This window comes from Panulirus ornatus, chromosome 6, assembly GCF_036320965.1.
Source record: "Panulirus ornatus isolate Po-2019 chromosome 6, ASM3632096v1, whole genome shotgun sequence".
NCBI classification, from domain to species: Eukaryota; Metazoa; Arthropoda; class Malacostraca; order Decapoda; family Palinuridae; genus Panulirus; species Panulirus ornatus.
In genome coordinates, this window is record NC_092229.1 from 1,193,881 (window position 1) to 1,214,208 (window position 20,328).

General features: G+C 41.7%; 1 protein-coding gene across 1 annotated transcript in view; it reads right to left on the reverse strand.

The window, feature by feature from the left end:
* LOC139749260 (uncharacterized) overlaps positions 1 to 20,328 on the reverse strand; it is a 481,728-nt gene that overhangs the window by 299,097 nt on the left and 162,303 nt on the right. The window contains exons 18-19 of the mRNA XM_071662996.1: positions 17,655 to 17,781; positions 15,782 to 15,936 (exon numbers count right to left, since the gene is read on the reverse strand). Coding sequence (XP_071519097.1) covers positions 15,782 to 15,936; positions 17,655 to 17,781 — 282 coding nt within the window. The remainder of the gene's footprint in view (positions 1 to 15,781; positions 15,937 to 17,654; positions 17,782 to 20,328) is intronic.

Sequence of the window (20,328 nt, forward strand, 5' to 3'; positions counted from 1 at the left end):
CTAATTGCTGTTTCCCACATCAGCGAGGTAGCGCCAGGAAACAGATGAAAAATGGCCCATCCACTCACAAACACATATATATACACAGACGCCCAAGAAACATATACATATCAACATATAAATACATATACATACACAGACATATACATATATGCACATGTATGTCATCATACTAGCTTGCCTTCATCCATTCCTGTCACTACCTTGCCACACAGGAAATAGCATCCCCCTTCAGTGAGGCAGCGCCACGAGAAAAAAAAAAAAAAAAAAAAAAAAAAAAAAAAACATTCATTTACACTCAGTCTCTAACTGTCATGTATAATGTACCAAAACCACAGCTCCCTATTCGCATCCAGGCCCCACAGACCTTTCAAGGGCTTACACAAGATGCTTCACATGTCCTGGTTCAGTCCATTGGGGATAACAGAGAGAGAATACATCCCACATATTTCCCGCATGTAGTTAAAGGTGACTAAAGGGGGCGGGAGAAGGGGGCGGTAGCAGGGGGCTGGGAACCCTCCTCCTTGTATTTAAATCTAAATTGCTATGTATAAAACTAAATAAAATACTTTAATGTGGACAGATATAGGTAGTTCTTTATTTCCTCAAAATAAATAGGACAGCCAGATCTAAAAAAAAGGGCAGTTTGTCCTTAAAAGGACAGACCTAACAATCCTGTCACTAGCTACCACCATATCGGTGGTAGCTGGTAAAACTGGTCTCTACAAGTTAACTTACAACAGCACAAGACTACAATGGACCATAGTCCATGGAACACCAAGACGAAGTTCTCAACATTGAGATCGCCTCTATCTCAAGGTAGGATTCCACTAGGGAAACACAGGGCAACATGTTCCATGTGACCTGCCAGGCTTTCAACGAATATGTTGAATGCGGCTTTCAACAAATATGTTGAATGCGGCTTTCAATGAGGAGACATGTTGCCTGTGACAAGGAAGGCTTCATGAAGTATGTTACATGACAATGTTTATGATGAATGCCACAAAACCGTTTCCACCAAATCTACCAAAACTGAGCCAGTTGTTGATGATTGCTGCTGGTGGAAAAGAGTTGTTCATTGGCAGTGACAATGCTCAGCACTATTTTTTTTTGGCAAGTTACTAAGTGATGAACAAGCACAATTCAAAAACTTTTCTCGGATGAGTGTGGAGAATCTTCACTGCCTTCTTCAAAAAGTTTGTCCAAGGACTTTGTAGAATGACATGAATTACCAGGAGGCCATACCACCAAAAATCAGACTTTTGGTAACATTGCACTTCTTAGCTACTAGAGACTGTTACAGGTCCCTCATGTACCTCTTCAGGATTTCTGTGAAGACTATTTTGAAGACTGTATTTTCCCAAGCATATGTCCCTTAAAGCAACCAATGTCCTATATGCTTAAATGAACTCTATTTTTTCTTGTGGCCAATTTGTGTTGCTTTCCACATGGAATCCTTCCAAAGACTGCTGGGAAGGCAGGCAACACTTGGCAACAGGCTAAATCTTGTCGCATACATCAAGTTCCATGGGCAATGTGTTGCCACTTGTTGTTTGCCACAAAACTGCATGCCACATGTTGCCATGTGTTCCATTGGTTTGAACACATCTGGCCAGAGACATTGCATCATACCAATTGTTGCCAAAATGTTGCCCTGGTGGAATCCTGCCTTCAGGCACTTCTGAGTCTCAGCCTGACTCTCTGTCTCTGGTGGAGACTTCTCTCCCATCTGAAAGCCAGGTTGCTGCCAGCCAGGACCAGGAGCCTTTCCAAAGCTCCAGGCCCCACCTGGAGCACTACTTCAAGCTCAGCCATCAGGACAAGGAGAACAAGGTACTCAATTTTGAGTGCCAAAAATGCTACCCAGCCAAGAAATTGTTAGAGGGCATGTCATCAGCCATAATAATTTGAGGTCCCAAGTCAAGAGGACCAACCCATCATTAGCCATCCAGTGTGAGAAGGAGATCAAGGCTGGCTTTGGCCGTGGCAAGTACCGCCACCACTTCTCTGGCAGCAGTAGCGTGCACAGCTGTGGTGCTGCCACCCACAAGGTGCCAGCTATCAGGGAGGCCCTGGGCTGCTGCTCAACCAGCACTGGCACTGCAATAAACCAGTCCACTGTTCACAAGAAGACACTCCATCTTCTCATCAACAACATAATCCCACTCCATGTGGTTGAGTCTGAGGAGATTGTTGACCTGATCAGGACCCTCGACCCAACATAGGTCAACATGTCCCATGCAATGATGACAAATAACAGGCAGTCGAAGAGGCCCTCATCAACACTTTCGATAGGCTGACGCACTTGGTGACCACTGCCAACTATTGGACGATTCACAATAGGTAATTATTATTCATTTACCTAAAAACATTTACTGTACCAACAAGTACATTTAATGTAGTTAGCAGAATAAATAACTATGTATATATATATAGTGTATATCATTACTTTTTGTTATAAAAATTGGTATAAACTGAGCTTCACTTTAATTTCAGAATGTGTAAAATAAAACTTGATAATCACTTAACCAATAATTAGTACTAATCACAATTCAATAATGTAGTACATTAATGTTTCTTTTCATAATAATTTGCAAAAAATTAAACAACTTTAATTTTAAAATGTTTAAAATAAAACTTAATCATCAGTGTATTATTCAACAATCACATAATCAGTATCATACAGTGTATTAATCAATAAACTTTGTTTCAGATCTTTCCTTGGCAAGACAGCTCATTGGATTGACTCAGTCATCAAGGCCAGGAAGCATACTGTCTTCAACTATACCCGTCTGACTGGTCACCATAATTATGATATCTTAACAAGGCCATGGTCCAGGTTGACGATCACTTCATCATTCAGGACAAGCTACTCAGGACAACCACTTACAACTGGTTAAACTTTGTGAAGGCTCTCAACCAGTATGGTGGCAGTGATGTTAGCAGATTGCCTGTAGTCAACTCAGACAACGAGGATGACATGGCTGAGGGTGACATTGCCATCAATATTGTAACACTCAGTGAACTCCTTGGTGAGGAATACAGGCACCCCAGTCTACTAGTCCACATGAGGTAAGCGGCTCACACCTTCAATATGGTGGCCTCTATAAACTTGGGTAAGGGCCTCCTCAAGCAGAGGGCTCTGCTGTCGCTGCCTTCAATGCCCTCAACAAGAAGGCCCTGGTAGCAGCCATCATCACCCAGTTCAACCACTTTCTGAACAACTGGAACCGCCAGCAGGTAGGTGCCTTCCACCCAAACTTCCAGCTCCACTGGCTGCACAGGTTCGACAGCAACCTAATGATGTCAAGGCCACCATGGTGGATAAGGTCGAGAGAGCAATGAGGGACCGGAATGGTGACAACACCACCTGCTCCAGTGACAGCAGCATGAGGACACTGCTGTGAATGCCTGATGACCTCTTCGCTGAGTGGACAGACGCTGGCTCAAGTACCAGTGTCATGCAGAAGGCCAAGAAACTCATTGACACCTGGCTGGACAATGATGGGAAGAAAGCCATGGTTGACTCTACTTCACTGGAGAGATCCTCACCAACTTCTTCCTGAAGCACTACAAGCCCACTCCATTCTCCGCTGCAGTGAAACAGGTTTTCTCTCCTGGCAAGGTCATCTTGAGGCCGAAGAGGTCAACACTGTCAGTTGGGCCTAACTTTGAGAAGTTGGTCTTCCTGAAGGGCAATCAGCACATAGTGTGTGTGTGTGTGTGTGTGTACAACTAATAGACTTAAAAAGACTCACTGTCATAATGGGATTATCAAATCATCTTAAGTTGTCAGTAATTAGTAATTACTTCCTTTTTTACATTTTGAGTAGACTAATTGGTTACCTATAAATATCATATAGTACGGGATACTTAACAGCTTAATAAAGGTACTTAAATTTCAAACTTACCTTTTAGTTCCAATCATAATAATTATCTGGTAAATCAAAATTAAGTTCATGGTATTGGTTTGGTTACAAGGTTGTTTCAAAACCACATTTTTTTATAAAAAATTTAATTTTCTTTTTCAAAAAGCAAAAAAGTTGCAAAGCTTGTAAAAAAAGCATACTTATTCTTGGACTTTGCATAAATAAACATTTTCTACGGGTTTTGAAACTTTTTTCTTAGATTTCTAAATTTTTCTTGAAAAGTTATCGTTATCGGATTATCGTTAACTTTCGATAACTATACATAATCGGTTTCTCATGTCAGCAAGGAAATGCCAGGAAAGAGACGAAGAATGGCCCATCCACTCATATACACACATATATATACATGAACGCCCACAAACGCACACATATATATACATACACACATGCATACATTACATACATACACATGTATATATTCATACTTGCTTGCCTTCATCCATTCCTGTTGCTACCCGACTCCACAGGAAAACTGCATCGCTATCTCCTGCTTCAGCGATGTAGTGCCAGGAAAACAGAAAAAAAGGCCACATTCGCTCACACTCAGTCTCTACCTGTCATGTGTAATGCATCGAAACCACAGCCCCTATCCAAATCCAGTCCCCACAGAGCTCTTCATGGTTTACTCCAGATGCTTCACATGCCTAGGTACAGTCCACTGAGAGCACGTCGACCCAGGTATACCACATCGTTCCAATTCACTCTATTTCTTGCACACCTCTCACCCTCCTGTATGTTCAGGCCCCAATAGCTCATGATCTTTTTCACTCCATCCTTCCACCTCTAATTTGGTCTCCTGCTTCTTGTTCACTCCATCCTTCCACCTCTAATTTGGTCTCCTGCTTCTCCTTGTTCACTCCGTCTCTGACACACACACACGTACACACATCATAAGCCAATATTCCAGTTTCATGATAAGAGAAGTGGACCAGGCAGTATGATACAGTGGTTAAATTGATGAAAACTACTATTGACGTTTGTGTAAATAAATTATATATTTCCCTTTTCCATAGCCAGGGTTGAACCATTATGTGACATTCATTTTTCATTTCATTTCAAGCTAGAAGTTTCAGTTTTCTAAATTATTTCTTACATTTTTCATATGTATATATATATATATGTGTGTGTGTGTGTGTGTGTGTGTGTGTGTGTGTGTATGTATGTATATATATATATATATATATATATATATATATATATATATATATATATATATATATATATATATATATATCTTTTTTTTTTTTGCTTTGTCGCTGTCTCCCGCGTTTGCGAGGTAGCGCAAGGAAACAGACGAAAGAAATGGCCCAACCCACCCCCATACACATGTATATACATACGTCCACACACGCAAATATACATACCTACACAGCTTTCCATGGTTTACCCCAGACGCTTCACATGCCTTGATTCAATCCACTGACAGCACGTCAACCCCAGTATACCACATCGCTCCAATTCACTCTATTCCTTGCCCTCCTTTCACCCTCCTGCATGTTCAGGCCCCGATCACACAAAATCTTTTTCACTCCATCTTTCCACCTCCAATTTGGTCTCCCTCTTCTCCTCGTTCCCTCCACCTCCGACACATATATCCTCTTGGTCAATCTTTCCTCACTCATTCTCTCCATGTGCCCAAACCACTTCAAAACACCCTCTTCTGCTCTCTCAACCACGCTCTTTTTATTTCCACACATCTCTCTTACCCTTACGTTACTCACTCGATCTAACCACCTCACACCACACATTGTCCTCAAACATCTCATTTCCAGCACATCCATCCTCCTGCGCACAACTCTATCCATAGCCCACGCCTCGCAACCATACAACATTGTTGGAACCACTATTCCTTCAAACATACCCATTTTTGCTTTCCGAGATAATGTTCTCGACTTCCACACATTCTTCAAGGCTCCCAGAATTTTCGCCCCCTCCCCCACCCGATGATCCACTTCCGCTTCCATGGTTCCATCCGCTGCCAGATCCACTCCCAGATATCTAAAACACTTCACTTCCTCCAGTTTTTCTCCATTCAAACTCACCTCCCAATTGACTTGACCCTCAACCCTACTGTACCTAATAACCTTGCTCTTATTCACATTTACTCTTAACTTTCTTCTTCCACACACTTTACCAAACTCAGTCACCAGCTTCTGCAGTTTCTCACATGAATCAGCCACCAGCGCTGTATCATCAGCGAACAACAACTGACTCACTTCCCAAGCTCTCTCATCCCCAACAGACTTCATACTTGCCCCTCTTTCCAAAACTCTTGCATTCACCTCCCTAACAACCCCATCCATAAACAAATTAAACAACCATGGAGACATCACACACCCCTGCTGCAAACCTATATATATATATATATATATATATATATATATATATATATATATATAGGAAATGGTGAAGAGCTTGTAGATTTATGTACTGAAAAAGGACTGGTGATTGGGAATACCTGGTTCAAAAAGCGAGATATACATAAGTATACATATGTAAGTAGGAGAGATGGCCAAAGAGCGTTATTGGATTACGTGTTAACTGACAGGCGCGCGAAAAAGAGACTTTTGGATGTTAATGTGCTGAGAGGTGCAACTGGAGGGATATCTGATCATTATCTTGTGGAGGCTAAGGTGAAATTTGTATGGGTTTTCAGTAGAGAAGAGTGAATGTTGGGGTGAAGAGGGTGGTGAGAGTAAGTGAGCTTGGGAAGGAGACTTGTGTGAGGAAGTACCAGGAGAGACTGAGTACAGAATGGAAAAAGGTGAGAACAATGGAAGTAAGGGGAGTGGGGGAGGAATGGGATGTATTTAGGGAATCAGTGATGGATTGCGCAAAAGATGCTTGTGGCATGAGAAGAGTGGGAGGTGGGTTGATTAGAAAGGGTAGTGAGTGATGGGATGAAGAAGTAAGATTATTAGTGAAAGAGAAGAGAGAGGCATTTGGACGATTTTTGCGGGGAAAAAATGCAATTGAGTGGGAGATGTATAAAAGAAAGAGACAGGAGGTCAAGAGAAAGGTGCAAGAGGTGAAAAAGAGGGCAAATGAGAGTTGGGGTGAGAGAGTATCATTAAATTTTAGGGAGAATAAAAAGATGTTCTGGAAGGGGGTAAATAAAGTGTGTAAGACAAGGGAGCAAATGGGAACTTCAGTGAGGGGCGCAAATGGGGAGGTGATAACAAGTAGTGGTGATGTGAGAAGAAGATGGAGTGAGTATTTTGAAGGTTTGTTGAATGTGTTTGATGATAGAGTGGCAGATATAGGGTGTTTTGGTCGAGGTGGTGTGCAAAGTGAGAGGGTTAGGGAAAATGATTTGGTAAACAGAGAAGAGGTAGTAAAAGCTTTGTGGAAGATGAAAGCCGGAAAGGCAGCAGGTTTGGATGGTATTGCAGTGGAATTTATTAATAAAGGGGGTGACTGTGTTATTGACTGGTTGGTAAGGTTATTTAATGTATGTATGACTCATGGTGAGGTGCCTGAGGATTGGCGGAATGCGTGCATAGTGCCATTGTACAAAGGCAAAGGGGATAAGAGTGAGTCCTCAAATTACAGAGGTATAAGTTTGTTGAGTATTCCTGGTAAATCATATGGGAGGGTATTGATTGAGAGGGTGAAGGCATGTAAAGAGCATCAGATTGGGGAAGAGCAGTGTGGTTTCAGAAGTGGTAGAGGATGTGTGGATCAGGTGTTTGCTTTGAAGAATGTATGTGAGAAATACTTAGAAAAGCAAATGGATTTGTATGTAGCATTTATGGATCTGGAAAAGGCATATGATAGAGTTGATAGAGATGCTCTGTGGAAGGTATTAAGTACACCATTGGGTAAACCATGGAAAGCTGTGTAGGTATGTATATTTGCGTGTGTGGACGTATGTATATACATGTGTAAGGGGGTGGGTTGGGCCATTTCTTTCATCTGTTTCCTTGCGCTACCTCGCAAGGAAATAAATATATATATATATATATATATATATATATATATATATATTTCTTTTTTTTTTTTTTTTATACTTTGTCGCTGTCTCCCGCGTTTGCGAGGTAGCGCAAGGAAACAGACGAAAGAAATGGCCCAACCCCCCCCCATACACATGTATATACATACGTCCACACACGCAAATATACATACCTACACAGCTTTCCATGGCTTACCCCAGACGCTTCACATGTCTTGATTCAATCCACTGACAGCACGTCAACCCCGGTATACCACATTGCTCCAATTCACTCTATTCCTTGCCCTCCTTTCACCCTCCTGCAAGTTCAGGCCCCGATCACACAAAATCTTTTTCACTCCATCTTTCCACCTCCAATTTGGTCTCCCTCTTCTCCTCGTTCCCTCCACCTCCGACACATATATCCTCTTGGTCAACCTTTCCTCACTCATTCTCTCCATGTGCCCAAACCATTTCAAAACACCCTCTTCTGCTCTCTCAACCACGCTCTTTTTATTTCCACACATCTCTCTCACCCTTACGTTACTTACTCGATCAAACCACCTCACACCACACATTGTCCTCAGACATCTCATTTCCAGCACATCCATCCTCCTGCGCACAACTCTATCCATAGCCCACGCCTCGCAACCATACAACATTGTTGGAACCACTATTCCTTCAAACATACCCATTTTTGCTTTCCGAGATAATGTTCTCGACTTCCACACATTCTTCAAGGCTCCCAGAATTTTCGCCCCCTCCCCCACCCTATGGTCCACTTCTGCTTCCATAGTTCCATCCGCTGCCAGATCCACTCCCAGATATCTAAAACACTTCACTTCCTCCAGTTTTTCTCCATTCAAACTCACCTCCCAATTTACTTGACCCTCAACCCTACTGTACCTAATAACCTTGCTCTTATTCACATTTACTCTTAACTTTCTTCTTCCACACACTTTATCAAACTCCGTCACCAGCTTCTGCAGTTTCTCACATGAATCAGCCACCAGCGCTGTATCATCAGCGAACAACAACTGACTCACTTCCCAAGCTCTCTCATCCCCAACAGACTTCATACTTGCCCCTCTTTCCAAAACTCTTGCCTTTACCTCCCTAACAACCCCATCCATAAACAAATTAAACAACCATGGAGACATCACACACCCCTGCCGCAAACCTACATTCACTGAGAACCAATCACTTTCCTCTCTTCCTACACGTACACATGCCTTACATCCTCGATAAAAACTTTTCACTGCTTCTAACAACTTGCCTCCCACACCATATATTCTTAATACCTTCCACAGAGCATCTCTATCAACTCTATCATATGCCTTCTCCAGATCCATAAATGCTACATACAAATCCATTTGCTTTTCTAAGTATTTCTCACATACATTCTTCAAAGCAAACACCTGATCCACACATCCTCTACCACTTCTGAAACCACACTGCTCTTCCCCAATCTGATGCTCTGTACATGCCTTCACCCTCTCAATCAATACCCTCCCATACAATTTACCAGGAATACTCAACAAACTTATGCCTCTGTAATTTGAGCACTCACTCTTATCCCCTTTTCCTTTGTACAATGGCACTATGCACGCATTCCTCCAATCCTCAGGCACCTCACCATGAGTCATACATACATTAAATAACCTTACCAACCAGTCAACAATACAGTCACCCCCTTTTTTAATAAATTCCACTGCAATACCATCCAAACCTGCTGCCTTGCCGGCTTTCATCTTCCGCAAAGCTTTCACTACCTCTTCTCTGTTTACCAAATCGTTTTCCCTAACCCTCTCACTTTGCACACCACCTCGACCAAAACACCCTATATCTGCCACTCTATCATCAGACACATTCAACAAACCTTCATATATATATATATATATATATATATATATATATATATATATATATATATATATATATATATATATATATATTTTTTTTTTTTTTTTTTCTTTTTTATACTTTGACGCTGTCTCCCGCGTTTGCGAGGTAGCGCAAGGAAACAGACGAAAGAAATGGCCCACCCCCCCATACACATGTATGTACATACGTCCACACACGCAAATATACATACCCACACAGCTTTCCATGGTTTAACCCAGACGCTTCACATGCCTTGATTCAATCCACTGACAGCACGTCAACCCCAGTACACCACATCGCTCCAATTCACTCTATTCCTTGCCCTCCTTTCACCCTCCTGCATGTTCAGGCCCCGATCACACAAAATCTTTTTCACTCCATCTTTCCACCTCCAATTTGGTCTCCCTCTTCTCCTCATTCCCTCCACCTCCGACACATATATCCCCTTGGTCAATCTTTCCTCACTCATTCTCTCCATGTGCCCAAACCACTTCAAAACACCCTCTTCTGCTCTCTCAACCACGCTCTTTTTATTTCCACACATCTCTCTTACCCTTACGTTACTCACTCGATCAAACCACCTCACACCACACAATGTTCTCAAACATCTCATTTCCAGCACATCCATCCTCCTGCGCACAACTCTATCCATAGCCCACGCCTCGCAACCATACAACATTGTTGGAACCACTATTCCTTCAAACATACCCATTTTCACTTTCCGAGATAATGTTCTTGACTTCCACACATTCTTCAAGGCCCCCAGAATTTTCGCCCCCTCCCCCACCCGATGATCCACTTCCGCTTCCATGGTTCCATCCGCTGCCAGATCCACTCCCAGATATCTAAAACACTTCACTTCCTCCAGTTTTTCTCCATTCAAACTCACCTCCCAATTGACTTGACCCTCAACCCTACTGTACCTAATAACCTTGCTCTTATTCACATTTACTCTTAACTTTCTTCTTCCACACACTTTACCAAACTCAGTCACCAGCTTCTGCAGTTTCTCACATGAATCAGCCACCAGTGCTGTATCATCAGCGAACAACAACTGACTCACTTCCCAAGCTCTCTCATCCCCAACAGACTTCATACTTGCCCCTCTTTCCAAAACTCTTGCATTTACCTCCCTAACAACCCCATCCATAAACAAATTAAACAACCATGGAGACATCACACACCCCTGCCGCAAACCTACATTCACTGAGAACCAATCACTTTCCTCTCTTCCTACACGTACACATGCCTTACATCCTCGATAAAAACTTTTCACTGCTTCTAACAACTTTCCTCCCACACCATATACTCTTAATACCTTCCACAGAGCATCTCTATCACCTCTATCATATGCCTTCTCCAGATCCATAAATGCTACATACAAATCCATTTGCTTTTCTAAGTATTTCTCACATACATTCTTCAAAGCAAACACCTGATCCACACATCCTCTACCACTTCTGAAACCACACTGCTCTTCCCCAATCTGATGCTCTGTACATGCCTTCACCCTCTCAATCAATACCCTCCCATATAATTTACCAGGAATACTCAACAAACTTATACCTCTGTAATTTGAGCACTCATTCTTATCCCCTTTGCCTTTGTACAATGGCACTATGCACGCATTCCGCCAATCCTCAGGCACCTCACCATGAGTCATACATACATTAAATAACCTTACCAACCAGTCAATAATACAGTCACCCCCTTTTTTAATAAATTCCACTGCAATACCATCCAAACCTGCTGCCTTGCCGGCTTTCATCTTCCGCAAAGCTTTCACTACCTCTTCTCTGTTTACCAAATCATTTTCCCTAACCCTCTCACTTTGCACACCACCTCGACCAAAACACCCTATATCTGCCACTCTATCATCAAACACATTCAACAAACCTTCAAAATACTCACTCCATCTCCTTCTCACATCACCACTACTTGTTATCACCTCCCCATTTGCGCCCTTCACTGAAGTTCCCATTTGCTCCCTTGTCTTACGCACTTTATTTACCTCCTTCCAGAACATCTTTTTATTCTCCCTAAAATCTAATGATACTCTCTCACCCCAACTCTCATTTGCCCTTTTTTTCACCTCTTGCACCTTTCTCTTGACCTCCTGTCTCTTTCTTTTATACATCTCCCACTCAATTGCATTTTTTCCCTGCAAAAATCGTCCAAATGCCTCTCTCTTCTCTTTCACTAATACTCTTACTTCTTCATCCCACCACTCACTACCCTTTCTAATCAACCCACCTCCCACTCTTCTCATGCCACAAGCATCTTTTGCGCAATCCATCACTGATTCCCTAAATACATCCCATTCCTCCCCCACTCCCCTTACTTCCATTGTTCTCACCTTTTTCCATTCTGTACTTAGTCTCTCCTGGTACTTCCTCACACAGGTCTCCTTCCTAAGCTCACTTACTCTCACCACCCTCTTCACCCCAACATTCACTCTTCTTTTCTGAAAACCCATACAAATCTTCACCTTAGCCTCCACAAGATAATGATCAGATATCCCTCCAGTTGCACCTCTCAGCACATTAACATCCAAAAGTCTCTCTTTCGCACGCCTGTCAATTAACACGTAATCCAATAACGCTCTCTGGCCATCTCTCCTACTTACATATGCATACTTATGTATATCTCGCTTTTTAAACCAGGTATTCCCAATCATCAGTCCTTTTTCAGCACATAAATCTACAAGCTCTTCACCATTTCCATTTACAACACTGAACACCCCATGTATACCAATTATTCCCTCAACTGCCACATTACTCACCTTTGCATTCAAATCACCCATCACTATAACCTGGTCTCGTGCATCAAAACCACTAACACACTCATTCAGCTGATCCCAAAAACACTTGCCTCTCATGATCTTTCTTCTCATGCCCAGGTGCATATGCACCAATAATCACCCACCCCTCTCCATCAACTTTCAGTTTTACCCATATTAATTGAGAATTTACTTTCTTACATTCTATCACATACTCCCACAACTCCTGTTTCAGGAGTATTGCTACTCCTTCCCTTGCTCTTGTCCTCTCACTAACCCCTGACTTTACTCCCCAGACATTCCCAAACCACTCTTCCCCTTTACCCTTGAGCTTCGTTTCACTCAGAGCCAAAACATCCAGGTTCCTTTCCTCAAACATACTACCTATCTCTCCTTTTTTCACATCTTGGTTACATCCACACACATTTATGCACTTTGTCAGTCTTTCCTCACTCGTTCTCTCCATATGTGCAAACCATTTCAACACACCCTCTTTTGCTCTCACAACCATATTCTTTTTATTTCCACATATCTCTCTTACCCTTTCATAACTTACTCGATCAAACCACCTCAAACCACATACTGTCCTCAAACATTTCATTTCCAACACATCCACCCTCCTCCGTACAACTCTATCTATATTCCAGGCCTCGCAACCATATAACACTGTTAGAACTATTAATTCTTTAAACATACCCATTTTTGCTCTTCGAGATAACATTCTCTCCTTTCACACATTCTTCATTGCTCCCAGAACCTTTGCCCTATCCCCCATCCTGTAACTCACTTCTGCTTTCATGGTTCCATCTGCTGCTAAGTCCACTCTCAGATATCTAAAACACTTCACTTCCTCCAATTTTCCTCCACTCAAACTTACATCCCAACTAACTTGTCCCTCACCTACTGAACCTAATAACCTTGCTCCTATTCACATTTACTGGCAACTTTCTCCTTTCACACACTTTTCCAAACTCGGTTACCAACATCTACAGTTTCTCACAAGAATCAGCCACTAGAGCTGCATCATTAGCGAACAACAACTGACTCACTTCCCAAGCCCTCTCATCTACAATAAACAGCATACTTGCCCCCCCTCTCCAAAACTCTTGCATTTAACTCCCTAACTGCCCCATCCATAAACAAATGAAATAACTAGGGGGATGTCACACATCCTTGCTGCAGACCGACATTCAATGGGCACCAATCACTCTCCTCTCTTCCTACTCGTACACATACCTTACTTTTTTTTTCTTTCATACTATTCGCCATTTCCCGCGATAGCGAGGTAGCGTTAAGAACAGAGGACTAGGTCTTTGAGGGAATATGCTCACCTGGCCCTCTTCTCTGTTCCTTCTTTTGGAAAAAAAAAACGAGAGGGGAGGATTTCCAGCCTCCCGCTCCCTTCCCTTTTAGTCGCCTTCTACGACACGCAGGGAATACGTGGGAAGTATTCTTTCTCCCCTAACCCCTAACCTTACATCCTTGGTAAAAACTTTTCACTGCTTCTAGCAACTTACCTCCCACACCATATATTCTTAAAACCTTCCACAAAGCATCTCTATCAACTCTTATCATATGCCTTCTCCAGATCCATTAACGCTACACACAAATCCATTTGTTTTTCTAAGTATTTCTCACATACATTCTTCAAAGCAAACGCCTGATCCACACATTCTCTACCACTTCTGAAACCACACTGCTCTTCCCCAGTCTGATGCTCTGTACATGCCTTCACCCTCTCAATCAATACCCTCCTATAAAATTTCCCTGGAATACTCAACAAACTTATGCCTCTGTAGTTTTAACACTCACCTTTATCCTCTTTGCTTTTGTACAATGGCACTATGCAGGCATACTGCCAATCCTCAGGCATCTCACCATGGCCCATACATACATTGAATATCCTTACCAACCAAGCAACAACACAGTCATACTGCCAATCCTCAGGCATCTCACCATGGCCCATACATACATTGAATATCCTTACCAACCAAGCAACAACACAGTCACCCCTTTTTTAAAAGATTCCACTGCAATACCATCCAATCCCACTGCCTTGCTGGATTTCATCTTCAGCAAAGTTTTCAATGCCTCTTCTCTCTTCACCAAACCATTCTCCCTAATCCCTGTCACTTCACACACCACCCTGACCAAAACACCCTATATCTGCCACCCTATCATCAAACACATTCATCAAGCCTTCAAAATACTCACTCCATCTCCTTCTCTCTCCATCCCTACCTGTTATCACTTCCCCACTTGCCCCCTTCATTCTTGTCTTATGAATGTTATTTACCTCCTTCCAAAACATCTTTTTATTCTCCCTAAAATTTAATGATACTTTCTTACCCCAGCTCTCATTTGCCCTCTTTTTCAACTCTTGCACCTTTCTCTTGACCTCTAGCCACTTTCTTAATACATCTCCCAATCATTTGTGCTACTTCCTAGCAAATATTGTCAAAACACCTCTTTTTTCTTTTTCACTAACAACCTTACTTCTTCATTCCACTACTCACACCCTTTCTAATCTGCCCACCTCCCACCTTTCTCATGCCACATGCATCTTTTGCACAAGCAAACACTGCTTCCCTAAATACATCCCATTCCTCGCCCACTTCCCCTACGTCATTTGCTCTCACCTTTTGCCATTCTACACTCAATCTCTTCTGATACTTCCTCACACAAGCCTCCTTTCCAAGCTCACTTACTCTCACCACTCTCTTCTCCCCAACATTTTCTCTTCTTTTCTGAAAACCTCTACAAATCTTCACCTTTGCCTCCACAAGATATTAAAATCATCAGATTATCGATATCAGACTTAAAAATTGGGGTCATTGAATTATCCTTATCGAAGTTAACTTTTTAGTTACCGGTGCCTAACACTTATGAAAAGTCACCTTTGATGAGGTTGTATCATGGTCAGTTCCTTCACAGTACCTCTTGGTCCAACTCATCTCACCTTGCTTTTGCATGAAGCATTACCTCAGAGATGAAGATTCCAAGATTCCCCATAAAAGGGGTATTACCATTACACAATAAAAAAAATTATTTTATAAAGTACTAGACTTTCCTCACACTAGTAAGAATACATATTTTGAACCAAACTATCTCCAAATATGAAAATTATCAACAAGTTTCTGTAGCTTTCTCACCTTGTAAATTCAGTTTAGCAACATTTTTGTGACACACCATATTCAATCTTGTTGCACTAAAGTTAATATTCTTTCCACTTGCAAAAGAAAACATAACACTCCTTACTTTTTTTTCTTTTGCTTCACTGGGGTTGATAAATGCTTCTTTTCCTTTTTGTCTTTTGCCAGTTCATTCTTAAGCCTTCCAGTATCATCGTATATTCGGATACAACAAATTTTGCCAGTGCAGTCTGGTGTCATACATTCCAAGCCTAACAAATCCTGCAAAACAAAAAGGTTACAATACTGCAACAAATACTTTAATATCTAAGAAGGGAATGGTTTCACCTTTTTCCTTTCATTTCCAAATATAAGAAAAATCAAATACAAAGGTATGTGATGAGGAAACTGAAGTAAAATCATTGATGATAGGTGCCTAGTGTATATGAAAATGGGAAAAAAGCTGGTCGAGCTCCACGTTGAAAGAAGAATGGTGATCATGAATATTTGCTTTAAGGAGAGGTGCCACTCCTCACTTGGCTCCTTCTTCTGCCCAACATTTTGAAATGAAATACAAGAATGGGAAGGTTTCCAGCCTCCTTCTCCTATCCTTGTCAGTCACCTTATACAACAAGCAGGAAATACTTTTTCTTTCTTTTATACCGTTCTCTATTTCTCACATTAACGAGGCAGTGCCAGGAAAAGACCATAAAAAGACCTCATTTGCTCACATTTAATCTAGCTGTCATGTGTAATGCATCAAAATGGCAGCCTTCTATCCATAACCAGGCCCTACAAACCTTTCCTTGGTTACCCCCAGCTGCTTCATATACCCTAATTCAGTCCAATGACAGACCATAGTTCACTATATACTATCAAGCTCCAATTCACTCTATCCTGTGCATTACAATCACACTCCTACATGTTCAGGCATCATGCACTCAAAATATTTTACACCCCATCCTTCCATCTCCATTTTGGTCTGCCCCACCTCCTTATCCTCTCAAATTCTGACACATACTGTGTTTATCCTCTTTGTCAACCTCTCTTTGCTCATTCTCTCCATAAGTCCAATCCAACTCAGGCCACCCTCTTCAGCTCTCTTAATCAAACTCTTCCTATTAACAGACCCATCTCTCATCCAATCATTACTTAAACCTCCATACACAAAGTGTCCTCAAAAACTTCAGATCCAACACATTCATCCTCTTACATTCATTTTCATCTACAGATCATGCTTCACATCCATATATCACTGGGATTACCATACCTTCAAACATGCCCATTTCAGTGTTCCTATATAGTGACATCTCTTTCTACACATTCCTCAACAATCTCAGAACTTTTACCACCTCAATCACCCTGTGACTTGTGGCTTGTAAAGCTATGACTCTGTGCTTCAATCTAAAGCAGGGAAATACTGGAATACTTTGGAACGAGAAGTTCTTCAACAAGACTGTACTCCCTTTCATCAAAGACAACGTAAATTCTCAATGAAGACGATTTTTCATTTGAGGTATAATCACAAGAAAGTGGAGTTCAGTGACACCAGCGGGAACCACTTCATTGTCAATTGACGATAGTGGTGAAATGTGCATCATCAATCAACAATTAAAGCAGTTACATAGTTAAACTTCTCTGTGACTTCTGGGCTGTAGTTGATTTCCATGAATTTCATCGCCTTGGATATCATTTTTAAGAAATGCAAAAACTTTTTCAATATTTCCAAGACTGCTAGAACACCACTATCCTTACAATTTTTGAAAAGATTTACCTTTCACTGAGGGGACAAATTCATACTTTACTGAAGAAAAAGTATATCAATTTTGCAAATATTTTCCCACTACAAAGGATCTCTGCCTGTGGACATCCTAGAGATGGGTACTTCAGATCTGAAGCCAAGAGGTAAAGTGCCTTAGAACATGCTCTCACATTAGACCAGATGCTATCTAATTGTCTAGTAAACTGAAAAGAAACAATAATTACCAGAGAACACTTACTTTGTCAGATATTCTACCAATTCCTTCTTCTTGCTGTTCCTTGTAAGCCTTCCAGCAACATGGATGGTAGCTGACTGTGCAACACTCCTCACACGTCACATCCAAAAAGCCTTTGAAGTCTGGGTCACTGTAAATAATGATTAGTCGACTTACTAATCAAGAAAGCTTAAAACAAGAAGTGATGAAGCTTATGTAAGTTTGGTTACCTGATGAATTCAGAAATATTATAAAATTATAGAAGCAATGCCTGCTATTGTGAATCCCAGCAATTTGATAATATGATGAGGCTCTCTCTTGATGTACCACTGGGCCATATAACATTATGTTCAATGGTTTCTGTTCTAACAAATAACATGTTTGAGCCACATAAATGTCTTCATATTGCAATTGCATCCCCAGTATGCATAAAGCAAAAAAGAATGTAGATGCTAGGAATTTAAGCTTTCTTAGATGACTCCACTGAGTGAAGTAAGCAAAAGACACTCTAACTCTTTACCCATCCATACATAAGTAGTCACATTCTCATCATGACTGGGAAATCAACTCCCCTTACAATAATCAAGGGCCACACAGGGCTGAGAACATAGATTCGAACCCTGGTTGCAGCAATTAGTCGGCAGTCAACCCAGCTCCTCATCCACCACCTAAGATCTGGTTGATGAAATGAGAACCTTCCTTGAGTGGGAAAAGAATGGGATGTATTTAGGGAAGCAGGGGTGGCTTGTGTAAAAGATGCATGTGGCATGAGAAAGGTGGAAGGTGGGTAGATTAGGAAGGGTAGTGAGTGGTGGAATGAAGAAGTAAAAATGTTAGTGAAAGAGTAAAGAGAGGCGTTTGGACGATACTTGGAAGGAAGGCATGCAAATGACTGGGAGATGTATAAAAGAAAGCTGCAGGAGGTCAAGAGAAAAGTGCAAGGGTTGAAAAAGAGGGCAAATAAGAGTTGGGGTGAGAGAGTATCAATAAATTTTAAGGAGATATTCGATGTAAGTATGGTTCACGATGAAAAGCCTTAGGATTGGTGGAATGCATGCATAGTGACATTGTACAAAGGCAAAGGGGATAAAGGTGAGTGTTCAAATTACAGAGGTATGAGTTTGTTGAGTATTCCTGGGAAATTATATGGGAGGGTATTGATTGAGAGGGTGAAGGCATGCACAGAGCATCAGATTGGGAAAGAGCAGCGTGGTTTCAGAAGTGGTAGAAGATGTGTGGGTCAGGTGTTTGCTTTGAAGAATGTGTGTGAGAAATACTTAGAAAAACAAATGGATTTGTATGTAGCATTTATGGATCTGGAGAAGGCATATGATAGAGTTGATAGATATGCTTTATGGAAGGTATTAAGAGTATTTGGTGTGGGAGGCAAGCTGCTAGAAGCAGTGAAAAGTTTTATCAAGGATGTAAGGCATGTGCACGAGTAGGAAGAGAGGAAAGTGATTGGTTCTCAGTGAATGTTGGTTTGTGGCAGGGGTGTGTGATGTCTCCATGGTTGTTTAATTTGTTTATGTATGGGGTTATTAAGGAGGTGAATGTAAGAGTTTTGGAGAGAGGGGCAAGTATGCAGTCTGCTGTGGATAAGAGGGCTTGGAAAGTGGGTCAGTTGTTGTTCGCTGATGATACGGCACTGGTGGCTGACAAGGGTGAGAAACTGCAGAAGCTGGTGACTGAGAAGAAAGCTGAGAGTAAATGCGAATAAGAGCAAAGGTTATTAGGTACAGTAGGGTTGAGGAACAAGTCAATTGGGAGGTAAGTTTAAATGGAGAAAAACTCGAGGAAGTGCACTGTTTTAGATATCTGGGAGTGGATTTGGCAGCGGATGGAACCATGGAAGCGGAAGTGAGTCACAGGGTGGGGGAGGGGGCAAAGGTTCTGGGAGCGTTGAAGAATGTGTGGAAAGTGAGAACATTATCTCAGAAAGCAAAAATGAGCATCTTTAAAGAAACAGTGGTTCCAACAATGTTATATGGTTGCATAGGAAGGTGGATGTGTTGGAAATGAGAAGTTTGAGGACAATATGTGGTGTGAGGTGGTTTGATTGAGTAGGTAATGAAAGGGTAAGAGAGATGTGTAATAATAAAAAGAGTGTGGTTGAGAGAGCAAAAGAGGGTGTATTGAAATGGTTTGATCACATGGAGAGAATGAGTAAGGAAAGATTGACAAAGAGGATATATGCATCAAAGGTGGAGGGAACGAAGAGAAGTGGGAGAACAAACTGGAGGTGGAATGAAGGAGAGAAAAAGATTTTGAGCGATCGGGGCCTGAACATGCAGGAGGGTGAATGGCATGCAAGGAATAGAGTGAATTGGAATGATGTGGTATACTGGGGTTGACGTGCTGTCAATGGATTGAACCAGAGCATGTGAAAAGTGTGGGGGCAAACCATGAAAAGTTTTGTGGGGCCTGGATATGGAAAGGGAGCTGTGATTTCGGTGCATTATACATGACTGGTAGAGACTGAGTGTGAACGAATGTGGCCTTTGTTGTCTTTTCCTAGTGCTACCTCGCGAGCGCGCGCGTGTGTGTGTGTGCGTGTGGGGGGGGGGTCATTTCATGTGTGGCGGGGTGGCGAGAGGAATGAATAAAGGCAGCAAGTATGAATTAAGTACATGGGTATATATGTATATGTCTGTATATGTATATATATGTATACATTGAAATGTTTAGTTAAGTATAT